The sequence below is a fragment of the Triticum urartu genome, chromosome 2A, assembly GCF_056163025.1.
Source record: "Triticum urartu cultivar PI428250 chromosome 2A, HENAU_Tu73, whole genome shotgun sequence".
NCBI lineage: Eukaryota > Viridiplantae > Streptophyta > Magnoliopsida > Poales > Poaceae > Triticum > Triticum urartu.
In genome coordinates, this window is record NC_141874.1 from 5,139,199 (window position 1) to 5,158,929 (window position 19,731).

Genomic DNA, 19,731 nt, shown 5'->3' on the forward strand with positions numbered 1-19,731 from the left:
TTATCCCTCAAATGGACATCCCCATTTGAGGTTTCCGGACAGAGGGAGTACTATTTTGACAGTTGGTAACATGATACCGCGAGCGGTTTTCCCAACAATGAAATCGCCGCCCTTTTAGTCAGGTTTATTTATATACACACAAGAGAAATGCCAAACCAGCACCATATGGAGGAAATGCCTGTGTATAAGATATCAAGTGTGTATGACATTCCTCTGAAATGGTGCTACACAACAAGCACCAATTTTCCCAAACAGAAACGCAAGCACTCCCTGTAATCATCCACAATGTGCACATTTATGTCCTCTCACACATCCACCACTCAACATTTTATACACCAACGGCAGAAACACACAGCTATTACTGAGGGGAGTTTGTATCACATCTCAAACACCTTGTGAATTCCGGCCCCAGGGCACCACCTGGTTAACACACACATACATACATACACCGGTCAGTGAGCTCTCCCATTCGCGCAGCGCCCACGAATATGTTACAAAAGGGCCTCCAAAATAAGGGAGAGGATGTAGGTTACAAAACACAATCGCCGCCTCCAGTGAGCACGCGGCGCAAGATAAAACTTAAACCTGATCACTAACTCCACACACCTAAACACAGCCATCATGGAGGTCTAACAGCAGCTGCACATGTCAGGATACCATTAGATCAGACTACTACGAGGGGGGAGGGGGAGGAGGGGCGGGGGCCTTCAGCTTTGGGACCTTGAAACTGGAGTGGAAGAGTACCTGCTGAGGCGCAGGTGATGACGACGACGCGGGTCTCAGGTGCGTCATCCTCGAGGAGCAACGCCGGAGCGCCAGTCCCTGCATGCAGCAATGGTGTTCTGTCAGCACACATATTCCTCCACATAGTATCCGTAGATTATACTTTTACCAGCTCAGTTGCACCACAGGAGAACAAGGGTACAAAAGAAACCAGGAAAGAAAAACCAAGGAAGGTCTTGAAGCAAGTAGTATGTTTTCTATGCCATATACCACAATACAAGCTCAGAAAACATTTAATAACAGGTCCAACTTTCAACATGGTGATACACATTGCACCAAACTACAGCAAAATATCTTGAAGCTACTATTTATAAGAACAAAATAAAACTTCCTAGCACTCAAAACCAAGCACATTAGGTTCAATTAACCTCAATCTGTACATCCGTATTCAAAGCTCACATTGCCAACATTTGTATAAAACTTTGATGCTCAACACTTCTAAGTATGTAAAGGATCGCTCTTGTCCATGATATAGTTAAAACTTTATTGTGATTGCAGAGATATTCGGAAACCGAAAGTTTATCAATAGTCTCGAGGAAACTATGCGACAGTCCCATTGCGAGCATTCAAGACTTAAAGAACAATCTCACCAAGTTTCCATCAGTTTACTGTTCGTCCATATTTACAGCAAGATGCAACTCATGCAGCCCACCAAGAATTAGGACATCATAATATGTGAGGCAGAAAATTCAAAGCGACACAGGCAAAGACGATAGGCCCTCTCATTGTCGTGTAATTTGGACTATGCACGCAGACAAATAAACTAGCCACCTCAGGTGTAGAAATAGTTCAGATGAAATACTGATAATGAAAACAGCATATGTTTGCCATCCTACTACTGGTATCACAAGTGTATCTATGATGGTCCTTTATGAGCACCTACAACTCACATGATGCTCATCTAAATTCCATCAGCATTACTATGTGTCCATATTTACAGCAGGATGCATCTTACGCGGCCTACCAAGAATTAGGACATTGATGTGCAAAAAGGATTACAGTGTATATGTGGTGGTCCTTCATGAGCATCTACAACTCACATGATGCTCACCTAAATTCCAACAACATTATTGTTTGTCCATATTTTACAGCAGGATGCAACTTATGCAGCCTACCAAGAATTAGGACATAGATGAGTCATGTCCTACTACTAGTCTACCAAGTGTATATGTGGTGGTCCTTTATGAGCATCTACAACTCACATGATGCTCATCTAAATTCCACCAACATTATTGTTTGTCCATATTTTACAGCAGGATGCAACTTATGCGGCCTACCAAGAATTAGGACATAGATGAGTCATGTCCTATTACTAGTCTCCACAAGTGTATATGTGGTGGTCCTTTATGAGCATCTACGACTCACATGATGCTCATCTAAATTCCATCAACATTATTATCTGTCCATATTTACGGCAGGATGCAACTTATGCGGCCTACCAAGAATTAGGACATAGACGAGCAAAAAGGTTTACAGTGTCGTGTCCTACTATTAATCAGTCTCCTGGGTGTATATGTGATGGTCCTTTATGAGCATCTACGACTCAGTGATGCTCACCTAAATTCCATCAACCTTATTATTTGTCCATATTTACAGCAAGACGCAACTCATGCGGCCTACCAAGAATTAGGACATAGATGAGCACTTGGTTAGTGCCATAAGAGTGGTACGTTCGGTCTTGCTTCTGCGTATAGATGAACAAACCAGTAATACAAGGTTACAAGCAAGGTTGACAGTAATATGGTTAAATCAAGGAAAATATTTGGCCACGTTCTTAAGTCTCCTTGAATTCAGATCTGATGGTCCTTCATGAGCACGTAGCAAGGAACATAATGCTCACCTAAAATCCATCAAGTTAACTCTTTGTCCATATTTACAGCAAGACACAGCTGAGGCGGCTTGCCAAGAATTGGACATTACAATTATTGGTGAAAAGTTGCTACTGACGCAAGTAAATTGCAGATTTTACTATTTATGAACAAAAGCTGATCGCAACTCATGCAACATCAAAGACTTAGGACATTGTAACTGATGAGGAATGGGGTTACAATGCAATAAGATGCATAATATTTCCTCTCTGCGGAGGGTTGTTTACGCATATAGATGAGCAAGCTAGCAGTACAAGGTTACCCATTAGCTCGAAAGTGATAAACTGGTAAGTCAGAGACATATTTTGCCTGGTTCCGACTCCTCTAAGAATGTACTTTAGTATATGTGATGGTACTTTTGCTTTATGAGCACTTGCAACTCAACTAATACTCACTTAAATTACATCAACATTACTCTTTGTCCATATTTACAGCAAAATGCAACTCATGCAGCCTTCCAAGAATTAGACATTGCAACCAGATGTTGCTACACGGTCACAGGAAAAGTTATTTTTTTCTAAAACAGGAACTCAGCGTCTAGGTTATCAGTGGAGCATGTCAGTAGCTCAGTACATGAATGATATACTTGGGAATGGAATACTTACACTTGACAACGAAGAGGCACACTGACGCTTCTGACTGGTCTCAGGTTGATCTTCTTCTGCCATTTGCCTCCGAGGATTACCTTTAGACTTGCCCCGTACAGATGGACCTTCAGACCTAGATCTTCTATGTGTCCCACTGATATCCTTCTTCCGCTTTTGACTAGACTGAAGGTGCCCACTCTTGAGTTTTTGGATTTCATCATCTTTCTCACTGACCAGGGAGTGCATTTTTTGTAGCTTATCCTCAAGAGCCAGTACCTTCTTTTTGGCATCATTAGCTTCTGCTTGCAATCTGCGAACATCGTCATCCTTCTTTTGGGCCACCACTTGCAGTTGCAGCTCCTCCACCTTCCGCTGAAGCTTCTCTGCTGCTTCAGTAGCCTGTGCTGCCTCCATCTTCTTCTTCTTAAGGAGCGTCTCGTAATCCTTCTCCATTGTCTTGTACTGGTTCCACACAAAATCCTTTTCTGCAAGTAACGCGGAAACCTCACTCTCCTTTTGCGAGCTCAGGGCCTTATAGGCTTTCTTTAGCTTCCGTATCTCTGCTCTCAAATCTCTTCCGCTGTGCTCGGGGTCTGTAATCGGCTCGCTGAGCTCGGCACAACTTTCAGCTTCCTTCAGTTTTATCTAAAGTTAAGAAGAAAACAGGAGGAGCAGATACAAAACAACAGTTAACGAGATGGACAAAGTTTACTACTCCCTCCGTTCCGAATTACTTGTCTTAGATTTGTCTAGATACAGAGGTATCTAGCACTAAAATGAGTCTAGATACATCCGTATCTAGACAAATCCAAGACAAGTAATTCGGAACGGAGGGAGTACATGCTTGTGAGTAAAGCAACTTATGTTTTGGCAAGTACCTTCAGTTCATTGTTTTCTTGAGCCAAAGCAGCCGCATCCCTTTTGAAATCCTCCAAGTCACCATCTTGGTGTTCTACATCAAACACAAAACGCAATGATATCAGCAACCAGTAGCAATATAACTCCTTAGCGAAACGTTATTCCAAATGGAAAAAAGGAAAGCACTAGCTGTCATTATAAGTGGGTCGCAATCGCCAGGAATCCTGGTTCTTGATGAATGTGAACAGAAGCAATATGCTGTGGAAATGACGAAATATCATCGTTGGACTACCGCTTTGGCGTCCAACGGTGCAACGATGTATGAAATGCCGCCGTGATTAACAACTTTTGAAGCCCAAGCAATATTATGACATACACATTTGGTGAATTAGCTTAGAACTTCCGTAAAATGTCTGTAGGGCGAAACATACAGAAATAACTAAACCAGCACAGCAGCATGCATACATACAGAGAATCTTGACAAAATTCACATCAGGCATGCCACAGCAAGCATCACAACAATGTCAATCCAAGCATTGCAGAGCGAACGCAAGCAAAGATGGAACATTTGGCGGGTGTGGCAGCGGATATGCCTCCGGAGACGACCCCTGAGCCGAAAAAGACGCCGGCTTTGGCACCTAGAGCTACCCAAAACCCTCCAGAAGAATCCATGCCCCAGGATTTCTGGATTTCTCCCACCAAATCGACAAGAACGGCACATAGGGGGAGGGAGTTGGGGAATTTGTGGTCTTACCGATGTAGATCCGGTGGCGGCGCACCTCGAGGTCCTTGTCGCCGAGGAGCAGGTCGAGCTTGGCGGCGTCGCCCCGCCGCAGGCAGTCCTCCACCCTCCGCGTCTGCCAGCGAAACCCTAGGGACCGTCAGCCGCCGGCCGGACCTCGTCGGAGAAGGATAGAATCAGGGAGGAAGGGGGGAGGGAGGGGCGGACCTCGTCGAGGCGGTCCCTGAGGACGGCGTCGCGGTGGAGCCAGAAGTCGTGCTGGATCTTGAGGACGGCCTCGAGGCGCGTGCGGTCGGCGAGCAGCGCCTCCACGTCCCGGTGGCTCTTCCGCAGGACGGCCACCATCCGGTCGTAGATGCGCAGCCACTCCTCCCGGCCGCCCTCCCGCGCCGGCGACGCGCCGCCGCCGGCCATGGATTGGTTCGAATCAGGGGTGGAGCGGGGGTGGTGGTGGGCGTTTCCGTCTTTTCACCTGAGGATTGCGGGCGGGGTTTGGGGGTCGGAGGGAGAGCCGGAAACGACCGTTGTTGCTTAAATAAAAGAAATCTCACATTTTTTTGAGGGAAAAAACCTCACATTAAATATCTTGCTCCATGGCCATGGAGAAAATAAATTTTCCTTTCGTTTTTACCTCTTCATTGTCATGGAGGTGTCTCCTTCGGCGTGGGCGAGGAGCCAGCGAGGGTGTGATCTCGTGAATCCCCCTCCGGGGGTGAGCAGGGGATGCCGCCCCTGGTCTCCGGCGGCGGTGTAGGGCATCTCCCCCTGGCAGCGAACGCAACGCAATCGAGCTCCGTCATCGGTCGTTATCCCGGCAAACCTCAATCTCTGGGTCCTTCACTGTCTGCTCGACCGATGTTTGAGCGTGAAGACTTTGTCTCACCGCTGAGTGAGAGTTTTCTAATGACGAAAATGACATTGGGGTGTGGCGGCGTGGTTATGGGAGAAGGGTGAACACTTGTCCCTGAACATTGTTTTTGTCTCTTTTTAAAGCACATGTTCATCATTTGGCAAAAAGATGTACTACAACTTTACTTTACTTTGCCATTTGCCAGCAAGAGGCTCATTTATTCTGATCATTGTTGAGAAAATCGTTAACTAGTAGTTGCTCGGTTGGCTGGTGAATAAGAGATTAATAGGCTAATCGGCAAGTTAATCAGCCAATTAATCAATTAATCGCCTAGAACCTACGAGCAGGGATTAATCGGCCATTTAACTGTAAATTTAAACAGTAAACTCACATGAATATGTTAGTTTTCATGTAGTAAAAAATATTAAGATTCTTCTGTGCAGACCTACATTGACACAGTACTGCAAAGTATGCCCAGCAGTGAGTATACACATCAACATTCAGGTGCAGATCATCGGCTTCTTATTTCATTTCCAGGATTGATATGGTCCTTATGTTCATCCCACAAGTAACACACATATTACAATGCTGCCCAACAGGGCGTGTAATACTTTCGTTTCCTTTCAAAAAATTGGAACGTGGCATGAGCCTCTTGCTAAAAAAAATTGAAGACACATATTACAATGCTGCTGATCACCGAGTGGAACTAGCAATCGAAACTATCATCGAAAACACAAATGGAAAGAATTATGGAAGCTCGGCAAAATGAAGTCATGCTCAGCCATACCAGAAGAGAATTTTCCCATAGTTTTCTGAGTCAGTCATATTGACACATGCGACCATACTTTGTTTAATGCTCAAGTAACTACGCAATAAATCGGTTATGTACCACGATATGCTCTTTATACATTAACTGATCATGTGATTCAACACTTAAGTAGGCAAGAATCTGAGACTTTCATGGGTTCCTTTTTACCATTTTGCGGACACGCTGCAACCATGAAAAAACAAGTGCCCAGCCCCTCCAAAATAACAACTCAAATTTCAATTCATTACCGGGTTTTACTTAGGCCTAGACCTTGCTCAGATGCACTTTTAAAGTAACTCACCGACTGCATTATACGTTTGATAGCTCCAAAATAACAACTAATCCCTCCGTTCCTAAATATTTGTCTTTTTAGAGATTTCAAATGGACTACCACATATGGATGTATATAGACATATTTTAAAGTGTAGATTCACTCATTTTGCTCCGTATGTAGTCACTTGTTGAAATCTCTAGAAAGACAAATATTTAGGAACGGAGGGAGTAGAAACTTCAATTCATCACCGGGTTTTACTTAGGCCTAGGCCATGCTCAGGTCCACTTGTAAAGTAACTCACCGACTGCATTATACGTTTGGTAGATGCTAATCCTATGCCATCTTTTTTTTTCTGTGGCCTATACTATATGGCCTCTGAAAGAAAGAAAGAAAGAAATATACAGTGCAGTCGTGCATCAAATAAAACCGCCAAAATACCTGCTCTGTTGCCTACTCCATGTCATGCGTATCCATGAGCTTTTCCCCTTCCGAGCCATCCGGCACCAACACTTCAAAAGCAGCCTCATTTTTATGTTGAGAAAACAGTGGAAAATAGGCAGAGAGTCCTAATAGATAATTTACACGTTACTTTTTCAGCTTCCGGAAACGAATTCACACACGGCAAGACCAGCAAAATGGAAGACTGGAACTTCATCAGTCTACAAAAAAAGTGGCAGCAGTTATCAGTTCATCTGCTCCTAGCTAGCCGGGACTCATGGCCACATTTCATTAAACCAGCCCTGTCGTCTTTCCTGAGCTCGGTCTGGTATTGAACTACGATGTCATGAACGTATTGAACTGAAGGATGAGTTCAGGGCGCCCGTCGAACAGGACCTTCAAGGCGCTGGTGAGGGCTCGAGCATCGATCCTTCAAAAAGAAAAGGACCAACAGGAAAGTTTACAATCCGTCAAAATTCAAAACAGAGAAATTTGTGTAGATGTAGCTGCTCATGCATCACGGACCTGTTGCTATAGACTCCGCGCAGGAGCGCCAAGAACTCCCCAAACTTGTCAGGTTTGTCCCTGAAACTATCCTTCACGGCACGGATGTAGAGGATCGCGGCGTTCATCGACTCCTCAAACTTGCCAGGTTTGTCCATCAAACTATCCTTCACGGCACGGATCTTGAGGAGCATGTCGTTCATCGACTGCTGGGCAGGCCTTCAAGGCAAGGTGAACCAAATAGAACACCATCAGAATACAAGACTAGTATAAAACCGAGAATCACAAGAAAAACGAGTATTTACCGATTGCTTTCCGTTGGCGAGTTTGACCTTACTGTCATCTTGCTCCACTTCCCCTTTCTCTGGTACCCTCTTCTTGTTGAGAGGCTCTAGAACTTGATTACTCTTTTCCTCATCATTTGCATTCTGCTCATTATACTACAAGCCAAATAGCAATTAGTCAACTGACACGCCCATGAAACCAAAACCCTTACTAGACCAAAGACAATCCAAATTCCAACAGGAAGCTTTTCAGAGAATGAGAACAAGACAGAAATGTAGATAAATGACATTCCAAATTTTATTTGTCTATGCATATTAGTACAAGGTGATCAGCTTTTATTAAGATGCAAGCCAGGTCTGCTTAACAGGTGCAAGGGTGTCCATTAACTGTACATGTATGGAAAGACAGGGTCACTATAAATAGTAAAGGAATAACACAATGATAAAAAATGGTATAGTGTGAGTCGTCCATATACATGGAAATGAAATATTTACATTTGGTAAGGAGGAAGTGACGCACTTGCGCTTCAGGCTAGTCTGAGGTTGCCCATCTTTTGCTAGCATTTGCTTAGAAGAACAAATTTTCATTTCTTCCCCCCTTAAACCAGGACCTTGTGAACAATTCTTTGTGTGTGTCTCACTCGTATCCTTGTTGCACTTTTCACTAGTCTCAGGCTGCCCATCTTTGCATTTTTCAGTTTGCCCATCTGTTTCCTTGGGCATACAGGTCATCTCCTGTCGCTTATCCTCAGGAAGCACCTTCCTTTTGGCTTCAACTGCTTTTGCTCGTGCTCGCGGTTTGTGAATCTTATCATCCTTCTTCTGGGATGCCACTTGCAGCCGCTTAAGCTCTTGCTTTGCTTCAGTAACTTGTGCTGCCTGTTTACTGCTGTAGCTACGAAGGTCAGCATAGTCCCGCTCCAGTGTCGTAAACTGCTCTCGCACGAGGTCCTTTTCTGCAATTAGTGCAGAAATTTCCTTGTCCTTCTCTGCAATCAGTGCTGAAATTTCCTTATCCTTGTCTGCAATCAGTGCTGAAATTTCCTTATCCTTGTCTGCAATCAGTGCCTCATGAGCTTGGTTCAATCGTCTTAGCACTGCTTCTAGATCTCCTGCAATGTGCTCATGGCCTGCGGCATTTAGGCAGTGACCTGCGCCACTTTCAATTTCCTTCACTCTTATCTAATAACAGTATAAGAAGCAGGCATGGGCACACAAGATACGAGTTGAGAAAATTGACAGGATATAAGTTCAGAAAATTGACAGGATGCACAAGCTAGCTGAGACGCAACTCGTGTTTCGGTAAGGTACCTTAAGCTCCTCGTTCTCCAGCTCCAAGACTTGTATGAAATCTTTTAAATCCTCATTTTCACTCTTTAGGGGTTCTACATTGAATGCAGCGGACAGGGACAAGGATATTGGATCATAAGAAAGCGAAACGTAGCAGACTGTGCTCCCAAATCCCAAACATCAATATAGAGCAACAGAGATAACGCAGTGCTAGTAGCAGACAGAGTAGTAGGTGAGGAAATGCTCCCCTTACCGGCGAACATCCGGTCATCGCCGGAGGGCTGCTGGGCCATGCACGTTGCCTCCCACATCCTCGTGTTCTCATCCGCCTGACATTTCCGCGAGCACACACCAGTCAGCAGCCGAAAGCCCGAAACCCTAGGTAGGATAAAGAGGAGGGAGCGGAGGGGTCACCTGGAGGAGGCGGCACTGGAGGAGGACGTCGCGGGCCTCCCAGGACTCGTGCTGCAGCGCGTTCACGGCCTCCAGCCGCGCGCGGCCGGCGGCGAGCGCCTCCACCCGCGGCACCATCGCCGCCGCCCGGCCGTACGCGCGCAGCCACTCGCCCTCCCGGCGGTCCGCCCCCGCGCCGACGACGCCACCGCAGGCCATGGAAGGAATCGCGGAGATGGAGCTGGCCGGCCGGCGCCGCAGCTGCTCTGCTTTCTTGTCACGGCGGGCGGATGGCAGTGGAGTGGAGCAGAGGAAGCCGGCGCAGGAGCTTGGGTAGCCGCAGTATAGCTGAGTGGTGGCCCCCTTGAGTCAGCGAGTGGGTGTGTCTGACCGGTGGGCCCTGTGTAACAGGTTTGGGCCGGGTTATAAAACCATATGTCAAAGAAATGAGATGAAAAACAATTTGTGCATTATTTTATTAGTATTTATTCGCAAGAGAAAAGTTTGATTTTTTTTAAACTATCCTTGCATGGAGCACTGAAGGAGATCTTTGATGTAACTATCGCCGTGCCGCCAATATTACTTTGTGTTTCTCTACCGGTGTCTCGCTTAAATCATAGTTCATGTTAGACCACCAATGATGTCGACTTTTCTACAATTAAGCGAAAAATCAGTGTCAAATTGCTGCCTATGTTATATATCTTTTGAAGTACATTTAGTAGTGTTACATTATTACCTGCTCATTTCCTCAATTACTAGTATCCGAAAATCGAAGCATCATGGTGGTCAAGCATAGGCCTATGGTCCAAGAGGCATGCCGCAACTGTAGTACAAATAATTTCACCCAAAGAATAGTCAAGAAGCTTGATCGAGTGTTTGCCGACACAGTGAAGCATCACTAATTTCGATGGCGTTGTCGACAAGCTACGTTATCATTGTACATCATAGAGTAGAGTACAAACTGTAACAGATTCAAGGCACTGAGCACCGCTATTGTCCAGAAAAAGTAGTCCAAGTGTCCGTTGTCGAGGTCCTCTGGGATCCACATCGTGGCGGACGCGACAACGCCCAGCGCTGCCGAGTTGAGGTAGCTCCCTGCCGCGATGGCAAGCTGCCCGAAGGCGGTGCACAGGCTCCTCATGTTGTTCGGAGCCCGGTCGTAGAAGAGCTCGATCATGCCGATGACCGTAAACACCTCACTAACACCCATCACGGCGTATGCCGGTGCCTGCCACATAATGCTCACCGCTTCCCCGATCGCGGCCTTTGCGAGACGGTTCCTCTCGAGAAGAGCTAGGTAAGCCATGGCGAGAGTGGACAACGTGAGACCGACGCCAAGGCGCTGCGGTTGTGTGAGACCTCGGTCCTCGCCAGTGGCGCGCCGAGCCAGGGGCACTAGCACGACGTCATATATGGGGATCAATACAAGTGTGGTAACCACATTGAAGCTGGCGAGGGAGGCCGGTGGCACGGCGAATGACCCCACGCGGTTGTCCATTGCCATACCCTGCTCAATCACCGTCGACGACATCTGTGCCGTGATCATGAAGAAGACCAGCAAAGACGCCCATGCAGGGCACAGACGCAGCAGCATCTTCACCTCTTCAACATGAGAGAGTGTGCATAGCCTCCATGGGCTCGTCGCCACACCTTTCTTCTCCTGTGTCGATGGTGATACAATGGCAGCCTTGTCCAAAAATCTGCACATGTAACACATATTTTCAGACACAAAATTAAAAACGTATGATGTTTACTCACTAGGATATTCTATTACCTACCTGAACTGAGTGGTATGCTGAACACTGAATGTAGCCTCCGATGGTGATGAAGGCGGGTAATGCAAGGTTGTGCAATCCTCAGGCAACTTCAGATGGCGATTTCTTGCAGCTGCAACAACAACCTGGGAAGCTGTTGTCATGGGACTTTCTCCTTTTGACTTGTATCTGTACATCCTCCTACTTGCGATGAACACCATGAAACTAAGACTCGTGAGGATCATGGGGATCGCAAAGCCGATCCCCCACCCAACATTGTCTTGCACCCAGATGATCATAGTGGTCGACAAAAGAGAGCCAATAGTGTTCAAGAAGTAGAACCAATTGAAGAATGAGCCCTTCTTCACCCGCTCCATCGTGTCCGTGATGTCAAACTGGTCAGCGCCAAAAGGGGAGGTGCAGGGCTTGATGCCACCGTTGCCAAGGGCTGTAAGATACAGTCCAACATAGACGGTGATACGGTGAATCTCACTGTGGTTGGAGGATTGCATCATCCATGGGAGTGTCGTTGAAACCGTCAGAACAAGCATCCCCTAGCAAAAAAAAAACACATGGAAGTTGTTTATGAATGCTCACAACATAATTTCTTTCAAAAAAAGGCGGTGCTTCCTCCGACCTCTGTGTCTATTGGTTCACATCAACAACATATGTTTCACTTACGATGATGTAGACTGAGAGGAAAACCACTAATGTCTTGTACCTCCCCCAATACGTGTCTGCCAAGAAAGCTCCGATAAGCGGCGTAAAGAATGTGGTGCCAAACCAAGTGGACACATTTCTGGCCGCGTCGATATTGCTTTCATGGAGCACGCTGGTGAGGTAGGTGACCAAGTTCTTTGAGATTGCGAAGAAGGCCAAGCATTCGCTGAATTGGACACCTAGTACAGGTCAAACAATGAGAATAAGTATTGTGCATCTTTCAGAAAAGGAAAAGAAAATGCTTAGTTGTGAGTTATGCAGTATGCGAGTATACCTAAGAGGAAGAAGCATGCTCTCCAGTTTCCTGTGCTTGCCTTAACAGCAGGTTGCCCGTTAACATCAACTGTTCCGTCATTAGTGTATCTTGAATCCCCATCCTGCGTGTGGCACAGTAAGACCTCTGCTATGAGTATGATCTACTTATTTTTGGTGGCACCAAGTATCCTCTGCTATGATTTTCGAAAACGGGGTATTCCCCTTTTTGAAAAAAATTATACTCCCTCCGATTCATATCAACTATCGTTGATTTAGTATAAAGTTGTACAGCGACAATTAACATGGATCGGAGGGAGTATCAAACCTCTTGTACACTGCTATTTTTATCACTGTTAGCATGAACCTACTCAGCTAGACAGATACAACTAGCTAGTACGAACTTCCAGACTTGAGGCTGCCACTAACACACGTACAATTAATAATAGCAGCGCTTTGACATAGAAACTAAATAGATCAAGATTTTTTTCTTCTCTAACAGACTCTCGCTAAGCTTGATTACTTGAATCTCCACACTAGGTGCCGTTGGTGGCGCGACTTAGAGGACCACAACTCTTACTCTCCTTGCAACAATGATCCCAACTTGGTAGTCAATAGAGAAGAAATGGTACGGTTTTCTTTGTACTTGCCTGATGGAGTTCAGGAGGTAGGTGATGGAGCAAGGGCCTCTCCTCGTCTCCTGCCGCTTCCATGGCTGACTTCTGCTTTTAAGCACCTGCAACGGCAGTGGCAGGACAAGCAACCTCCTAGTCCTTCTCCTTCAAACTGCAATCACCAGATCAAGAATACTTTCATATTTGTTACAGAAATATTGGTTGGTGTTGGATGGGAGGCACCAAGAGAGAGAGAGAGAGAGAGAGAGAGAGAGAGAGAGCCTGGAGGATGAGAAGGAAGATGGAGGCAGTGAATGATGACGTATTGTAGTGGTTGGTGTTGGGTGGGAGGCACCAAGAAAGAAAGAGAAGCAGATGGGATGTCTCTCTCTCTCTCGGTTTGAAACTTTGAGTGGACATCGCTTTTGGTTGTTAAGAGGAACCTACAAATCTGTCTGCCAAACTCGCATCTGTTTTTTCTTTTGTTATTAGGAGTAACGCCACATGGGAATCGAGCCCAAATTTATACCCTTTTTTGTCGTTGCAGATGATTGTTGGTTGAACGTGATAGAAGTGGCCATGGTGGATGGCTACCGGTGATGGCAGAGAGTAGCGGTGCGGTGCTTCCCATCAGCACTGCACTAACCCTAGATCGATAGGGATGTAGGTGGGGTGTACGGCGCTGCGACGAACCTCGTGATGCGAGCCGCCGGCCCCCACCTCTTTATATAGTGCAGGTGACAGGGGCCCGTCAACCATAGTGGGTTGAGCGCCCCCGGTCAGGGCGCGGATCTATGGGCCCGGTGGGTTGTTGGGCCCACACGGTGAAGATCATCCTAACATTCTCTCCCTTGATCTCAACTTTTACTTTTGACCTTATACTTTTACTTGTTTCATAACAGATCAATACATAAAACATGTTTCATCGTCACAGCTCAATTGCTGATAGAATCAGACAACCACAATGTACCTCTCTGTTTTGAAACAAATTCTTTAACCTTGGGCCCTTTAATTGTCCGGAAATCTTAGACTATACCATAAAACCCATGTCGACTATGTGTTCTCCGAACACACTGGGCGATAAGCCTTTAATAAGCAGATCTGCAAACACTTATCTGTTGCTTTTATGCTTCAAGCATTCCTACATAATTCCGGACTTTCTCCTTTACAGCGCATAACTCTGTGTCAGTGTGTTTGGCATCAACACTTGACTCGTTGTCATAGGATCAAAAGACTTAAAATAGTTATCGCTGTTGTCAACCATTATCAACTCCGGGTACATGTCTTCATAACCATTTTGCCTGTCCCTCAGCCTCATATCAAGCTATAACATATTTTTGCATCACATTGATGATAATTGTTTCATTCTTTAGAGCTTTTCCACACAAAAAACCTCCAAGCACTAGTAGAAAAAGGATCTAATGTGAGACACATTAGTCCCGGTTCGATTTTGGCCCGGTACTAATGGCACCATTAGTGCCGGTTCGAACGGCTATGCATTAATGCCGGTTCGTGTTGAACCTTTAGTACCGGTTCGTGCCACGAACCGGTGCTAAAGGGGTGGTGGCAGGCTGGCGTCAGGCCGGGGCCCCATGATCACCTTTGGTACCGGTTCGTGGCACAAACCGGTACTAAAGGGCTAAACGGGTCTGACCTATAGTCCCGGTTGGAGACACAAACTGGGACTATAGGGCAATTTTCAAACTCTACCCCCCGGTGTATCGCCATTTCAGTTTTGAAAAAATCAAAAGAAAATGATAAAAACTTCAGCAAATAAAATCCTTCGAGAGGTAGTTATATTACTACACCTACTAGTTAGGAAATTTTGAAAACTTAAATTTGGACATATTTTGCAAAAAATGTAGGAAAAATGTAAAACGACTATAAAGGAGCAAGGGGGGAGGCGGTCGACCAGGAGGAGGGCGCGCCAGGGGGAGTCCTACTCCCACCGGGAGTAGGCCTCCTTTTCCTTGTTGGAGTAGGAGAGGGAAGGAAGGGAGAGAGGGGGAGAAGGAAAAAGGGGGGCGCCGCCCCCCTCCTCGTTCAATTCGGACTAGAGGGGGAGGGGGGGCGCGGCTGCCCTGGCCGCCCCTCCTCTTCTCCCACTGAGGCCCATGAGGCCCAATTAACTCCGCGGGGGGTTCCGGTAACCCCCCGGTACTCCGGTTTTTATTCGAAACCACTCAGAACACTTTCGGTGTCTGAATATAGTCGCCCATTATATCGATCTTTACATCTCGACCATTTCGAGACTCCTCGTCATGTCCGTGATCATATCTGGGACTCCGAACTACCTTCAGTACATAATAACACAAAAACTCATAATACCGATCGTCGCCAAACTTTAAGCGTGCGGACCCTACGGGTTCGAGAACTATGTAGACATGACCGAGACACGTCTCCGGTCAATAACCAATAGCGGAACCTGGATGCTTATATTGGGTCCTACATATTCTACGAAGATCTTTATCGGTCACCGCATGACAACATACGTTTGTTCCCTTTGTCATCGGTATGTTACTTGCCCGAGATTCGATCGTCGGTATCTCAATAACTAGTTCAATCTCATTACCGGCAAGTCTCTTTATTCGTTCCGTAATACATTATCCTGCAACTAACTCATTAGTTACAATGCTTGCAAGGCTTATAGTGATATGCATTACCGAGTGGGCCCAGAGATACCTCTCCGACAATCGGAGTGACAAATCCTAATCTCGAAATACGCCAACTCAACAAGCACCTTCGGAGACACCTGTAGAGCACCTTTATAACCACCCAGTTACGTTGTGATGTTTGGTAGCACACAAAGTGTTTCTCCGGTAAACGGGAGTTGCATAATCTCATAGTCATAGGAACATGTATAAGTCATGAAGAAAGCAATAACAACATACTAAACGATCAAGTGCTAAGCTAAACGGAATGGGTCAAGTCAATCACATCATTCTCCTAATGATGTGATCCCGTTAATCAAATGACAACTCATGTCTATGGCTAGGAAACATAACCATCTTTGATCAACGAGCTAGTCAAGTAGAGGCATACTAGTGACACTCTGTTTGTCTATGTATTCACACATGTATTATGTTTCCGGTTAATACAATTCTAGCATGAATAATAAACTTTTATCATGATATAAGAAAATAAATAATAACTTTATTATTGTCTCTAGGGCATATTTCCTTCAAGAGAAAATGACATGCCATGATGATCCAACCGCCACAAGTTGTCTAGTGGTATATCGCGCAGGGTGATCAACCAGGTGATCGGATCAGCTGACTGACGCGTAGCGCTACCGTTAAATAAATCGATTTGTAGCGCATTCTACTTTTATTTACTAGGAATTGCAATTTAGGACATATACGATTCTTCCACGCTTCAAAAATTATAAACCGATGAGCCATAGCTTCTTCACGTGTCTTGGCGCCTATTATTTCATCGCTTCCTGATTTTGTTCATATCAGTGTGAGTGCTTGAGTTTATGAAATTCTCCATCCCAGGTAGTTTTTTTTTTATCAATGCAAACTTTAAAGAGAAAGGTTTCAAGAGAAAATGGCATTGGGGTCAGCTGACCCGAATTAATTTGCACTAACATTGAGTTTATGAACATTTTGGTGGACGTGGCAGGGGTGAGTTTATATGCGCGAATTTCTCAACTCCAAATGAACACGGACTGTTGTCGCGAAACCGGGCTACCTGCCGCTCTGCCTCATGGCCGGAATGGAGCAGAGCAAGAATTGGAGCAGGTTCAGGGCGCCGAGCACCGCCATCAGCCAGAAGAAGTAGTCCAGGTGGCCGTCGTCGAGGTCCTCCGGGATCCATCCCGTGGCAGACGCGACGGAGCCCAACACGGCCGAGTTAAGGTAGTTCCCCGCTGCGACAGCAAGCTGCGCGAGTGCGGTGCACAGGCTCCTCATGCTGTCGGGCGCTTGGTCGTAGAAGAGCTCGATCACGCCAATGGCCGCGAACACCTCCCCGGCGCCCAGTATTGTGTACGCCGGTGCCTGCCACATGATGCTCACTGTTGCTCCGGTTGCGGCCACCGCGAGCCGGTTCCTCTCAAGTAACGCTGAGTAGGCCATGGCGAGCATGGACAGCGCTAGACCGACACCGAGGCGCTGCGGATGCGAGAGGCCCCGATCGAGGCCGGTGGCGCGCCGTGCGAAGGGCACCAGCACAGCGTCGTACACGGGGATCAACACGAGCATTGCAACCACGTCGAAGCCTGCAAGGGAGGCTGGAGGCACGGTGAATGGCCCGACGTGGTTGTCCATCGCCATGCCCTGCTCAATCAGCGTCGACGACATCTGCGCTGTGATCATGAAGAAGACCACCATGGACACCCACGCAGGGCACAACCGCAGCAGCATCTTCACCTCCTCCACCTGAGGCATCGTGCATAGCCTCCACGGACCCGCCTCCACGTCCTTCTTCCCCGGCGTCGGGGGTGGCACAATAGCAGCCTTGTCCAAAAATCTGGGCAGTAAACGTAAATTTTTTAGATATAATCAGCAACATGAGCATGTTTGATCTTGGGGATATTCTACATTTCTACTACCAACCTGAACTGAGTGGTATGGTGAACCTTGAAGGTAGTCTCTATTGGCGGTGAAGGTAGGTGATGCAAGGCTGAGCTATTATCAGGCAACTCCATATGGCAATTCCTTGCAGCTGCAACAACAACCTGGGACACTCTTGTCATGGGGCTCTCTCCTAGTGTCTTGTACCTGTACACCCTCCTACCGGTTACAAACACCGCGAAACCGAGGCTCATGAGGATCATCGGTACGGCGAAGCCGATCCCCCAACCGACATTATCCTGCACCCAGACAATCACAGTGGTCGATAGAAGGGAGCCAACGTTGATCGAGAAGAAGTACCAGTTGAAGAAGGATCCCTTCTTCACGCGCTCCGTTGGGTCAGCCATGTCAAACTGGTCCGCGCCGAAGGCGGAAGTGCAGGGCTTGATGCCGCCGTTGCCAAGGGCTGTAAGATAGAGTCCTGCGTAGACGGCGACACGGTGGATCTCATGATGGTTGGAGGATTGCATCAACGTTGGGAGTATCGCCGAAAACGTCAGCACAAGCATCCCCTAGAAAAAAAAGTTATGGGAGTTATTCTAGAATGATGGCCGTGCATTTTCTATAAGAAAAGGGGAAGTGGTGTCCCCGACTCTGCATCAGTCGATGCTCCGATCCACGCACAATGCACACATAATGTATTATGTTCATCAGCAACATATGTTCCACTTACGACGGTGTAAATCGAGAGAAAAATCACGATTGTCTTGTATCTTCCCCAATACGTGTCTGCCAAGAAAGCTCCGACAAGTGGCGTGAAGAATGTTGTGCCAATCCAAGTGGACACATTCCTTGCCGCGTCAATGTTGCTTTCGTGGAGCACACTGGTGAGGTAGGTGACCAAGTTCTTAGAGATGGCGAAGTAGGCCAAGCACTCGCTGAATTCGATACCTAAAATGTAGTGCAAGTCAAACGATGAGAGTTAATGTTGAGCATAATTTTCTTTTGCATTTATTGAGGAATCGGCGAGTTGCTGCTGTTGTTGTACTCCTTACGGTATTTTTTCCTTTTTACTCCGCTCATTAAATATTTGTCAAGTCAAAATTAGCAAAGTTTGACTAGATTTATATTAAAAAATATTAGTGTCTACAGTACCCAATATATATATATACCATGAAACTACATTTTATAATGAATCTAATAATAATGATTTGGCATTGCGGATATTGATACTTTTTCTTATAAATTTGGTCAAAGAAGAGATACTTTGACTTTGAACAAAACTTGTAGGCAAACTAAAAATGGCCGGAGGGAGTACCTAGAATGAAGTAGGAGTAGTACCTAAAATGAAGAAGCAGGCTCTCCAGTTTCCTGTGCTCGCCTTAGCAGCTGGTTGTCCGTTAACATCGACGGTTCCATCGCAAGTATTTAACCTTGAATCCCCATTCTGCATGATACAGCAAAGCCTTTGCTATGTTTTTTAACCTATAATTTGTCACAGTGCTGTACAAAATTGAACTATACTTGTTTGTGCAGAATCGCTAGTGAACAACTGCTATATGTGTATTGTTTTCTATGTACTTACCTGATAGAGGCCAGGAGGAGGGTGATGATGGAGCAAGGGCCTCTCCTCATCTCCTGCTGCTGCTTCCATGGCTGGCCACTTCTGTTCTTCTGCAACTGCAAGAGGAGGAAGATGAGCAAAGAACACTTCTCTTCTTCTGTTCTTCCGCTGCTGAGAAGAGATGTTGATTCACTACATGAAAGGGAGGGAGAGAACCTGCAGGCTGCAGCAGGAAGATGAGCGGTGGAGGATGGACCCGAACTGGAGCTGGTGAATAATAATCAGTGGTTGTGGAGGAGCGGCACTGAAGAATCAATCGACGACAGAAGCAGATGGGGTGTCTCTTTCTTTCAATTTTCTTCGATCGATGGACATCGTCTTCGCTGTAGGCGGAATCTACAAATCTGTCGCCACCAATCCATCAGATGGGGCCCGCGATGATTTTCAGCATATATATATATATATATATATATATATATATATATATATATATATATATATATATATATATATATATAAAGAGAAGATGGCCAGAGTACTGATCTTTATGTTAGCACTTTATGAAGCATGACATATTTCAATTAGGAGTAATAAAAAAAATGCATGCATTCATGCATGTGTTTTTTTTTTC

At 46.0% G+C, this 19,731-nt stretch overlaps 3 protein-coding genes, 8 non-coding genes and 1 pseudogene across 16 annotated transcripts; all 12 read right to left on the bottom strand.

Moving 5' to 3' along the window:
• Window positions 1-166: 166 nt before the first annotated feature.
• On the bottom strand, window positions 167-5,354 carry LOC125535011 (uncharacterized). 2 transcript variants are annotated; one of them, XM_048698073.2, is made up of 6 exons: window positions 5,046-5,354; window positions 4,851-4,953; window positions 4,117-4,190; window positions 3,257-3,883; window positions 745-822; window positions 167-639 (listed from the first exon to the last, which is right to left on the bottom strand). In XM_048698073.2, exons 1-6 carry the CDS (start codon window positions 5,250-5,252, stop codon window positions 607-609), a joined length of 1,122 nt encoding a protein of 373 aa, XP_048554030.2. In that variant the 5' UTR covers window positions 5,253-5,354; the 3' UTR covers window positions 167-606. The 2 variants fall into 2 exon arrangements, with proteins under 2 accessions (XP_048554030.2, XP_048554029.2); XM_048698072.2 differs by having other exon boundaries at window positions 167-822.
• Window positions 1,322-1,430, bottom strand: LOC125541969 (small nucleolar RNA snoR103). The gene has a single exon (XR_007297757.1). It is a non-coding gene; the product is annotated as a small nucleolar RNA snoR103 (small nucleolar RNA).
• On the bottom strand, window positions 1,636-1,742 carry LOC125541958 (small nucleolar RNA snoR103). Its single transcript, XR_007297748.1, has one exon. It is a non-coding gene; the product is annotated as a small nucleolar RNA snoR103 (small nucleolar RNA).
• On the bottom strand, window positions 1,786-1,893 carry LOC125541963 (small nucleolar RNA snoR103). The gene has a single exon (XR_007297753.1). It is a non-coding gene; the product is annotated as a small nucleolar RNA snoR103 (small nucleolar RNA).
• On the bottom strand, window positions 1,948-2,055 carry LOC125541959 (small nucleolar RNA snoR103). Its single transcript, XR_007297749.1, has one exon. It is a non-coding gene; the product is annotated as a small nucleolar RNA snoR103 (small nucleolar RNA).
• LOC125541960 (small nucleolar RNA snoR103) lies at window positions 2,111-2,217 on the bottom strand. Its single transcript, XR_007297750.1, has one exon. It is a non-coding gene; the product is annotated as a small nucleolar RNA snoR103 (small nucleolar RNA).
• LOC125541961 (small nucleolar RNA snoR103) lies at window positions 2,293-2,398 on the bottom strand. The gene has a single exon (XR_007297751.1). It is a non-coding gene; the product is annotated as a small nucleolar RNA snoR103 (small nucleolar RNA).
• Window positions 2,574-2,681, bottom strand: LOC125541966 (small nucleolar RNA snoR103). The gene has a single exon (XR_007297756.2). It is a non-coding gene; the product is annotated as a small nucleolar RNA snoR103 (small nucleolar RNA).
• Window positions 2,992-3,104, bottom strand: LOC125541968 (small nucleolar RNA snoR103; annotated as a pseudogene).
• A 2,190-nt stretch (window positions 5,355-7,544) lies between the features above and the next one.
• On the bottom strand, window positions 7,545-10,159 carry LOC125535010 (uncharacterized). The gene is made up of 7 exons (XR_015615493.1): window positions 9,701-10,159; window positions 9,540-9,615; window positions 9,308-9,381; window positions 8,492-9,178; window positions 8,018-8,152; window positions 7,734-7,931; window positions 7,545-7,638 (listed from the first exon to the last, which is right to left on the bottom strand). It is a non-coding gene; the product is annotated as an uncharacterized LOC125535010 (transcript).
• Window positions 10,160-10,576: 417 nt separating this feature from the next.
• On the bottom strand, window positions 10,577-13,379 carry LOC125535009 (protein NRT1/ PTR FAMILY 8.5). The gene is made up of 5 exons (XM_048698068.2): window positions 13,056-13,379; window positions 12,428-12,530; window positions 12,115-12,332; window positions 11,458-11,987; window positions 10,577-11,379 (listed from the first exon to the last, which is right to left on the bottom strand). The coding sequence occupies exons 1-5, from the start codon at window positions 13,116-13,118 to the stop codon at window positions 10,578-10,580; spliced, it is 1,716 nt and encodes a 571-aa protein (XP_048554025.2). The 5' UTR covers window positions 13,119-13,379; the 3' UTR covers window position 10,577.
• A 3,175-nt stretch (window positions 13,380-16,554) lies between these two features.
• LOC125531146 (protein NRT1/ PTR FAMILY 8.5) lies at window positions 16,555-19,459 on the bottom strand. Of its 5 annotated transcripts, none has more exons than XM_048695556.2 (6): window positions 19,317-19,459; window positions 19,122-19,216; window positions 18,878-19,002; window positions 18,270-18,487; window positions 17,579-18,108; window positions 16,555-17,492 (listed from the first exon to the last, which is right to left on the bottom strand). In XM_048695556.2, exons 2-6 carry the CDS (start codon window positions 19,169-19,171, stop codon window positions 16,709-16,711), a joined length of 1,707 nt encoding a protein of 568 aa, XP_048551513.2. In that variant the 5' UTR covers window positions 19,172-19,216; window positions 19,317-19,459; the 3' UTR covers window positions 16,555-16,708. The 5 variants fall into 5 exon arrangements, with proteins under 5 accessions (XP_048551513.2, XP_048551511.2, XP_048551512.2 ...); XM_048695554.2 differs by having other exon boundaries at window positions 18,878-18,983; window positions 19,317-19,376; XM_048695555.2 differs by lacking the exon at window positions 19,317-19,459 and having other exon boundaries at window positions 19,122-19,305.
• Window positions 19,460-19,731: the final 272 nt, after the last annotated feature.

What these genes read in the sequence shown, in the direction of transcription:
- LOC125535011 (XM_048698072.2), bottom strand. Translation starts at nt 5,252, where the DNA reads ATGGCCGGCGGCGGCGCGTCGCCGGCGCGGGAGGGCGGCCGGGAGGAG. An exon ending in TCAGGGACCGCCTCGACGAG is followed by an intron (nt 4,954 to 5,045) that starts GTCCGCCCCTCC and finishes TTTCGCTGGCAG; the next exon opens with ACGCGGAGGGTGGAGGACTG. An exon ending in CCGCCACCGGATCTACATCG is followed by an intron (nt 4,191 to 4,850) that starts GTAAGACCACAA and finishes TGTTTGATGTAG; the next exon opens with AACACCAAGATGGTGACTTG.
- LOC125535009 (XM_048698068.2), bottom strand. Translation starts at nt 13,118, where the DNA reads ATGGAAGCGGCAGGAGACGAGGAGAGGCCCTTGCTCCATCACCTACCT. An exon ending in TACCTCCTGAACTCCATCAG is followed by an intron (nt 12,531 to 13,055) that starts GCAAGTACAAAG and finishes TGCCACACGCAG; the next exon opens with GATGGGGATTCAAGATACAC. An exon ending in TCCTCTCAGTCTACATCATC is followed by an intron (nt 11,988 to 12,114) that starts GTAAGTGAAACA and finishes TTTTTTTGCTAG; the next exon opens with GGGATGCTTGTTCTGACGGT.
- LOC125531146 (XM_048695556.2), bottom strand. Translation starts at nt 19,171, where the DNA reads ATGAGGAGAGGCCCTTGCTCCATCATCACCCTCCTCCTGGCCTCTATC. An exon ending in TTCTCTCGATTTACACCGTC is followed by an intron (nt 18,109 to 18,269) that starts GTAAGTGGAACA and finishes TTTTTTTTCTAG; the next exon opens with GGGATGCTTGTGCTGACGTT. An exon ending in CACCATACCACTCAGTTCAG is followed by an intron (nt 17,493 to 17,578) that starts GTTGGTAGTAGA and finishes TTTACTGCCCAG; the next exon opens with ATTTTTGGACAAGGCTGCTA.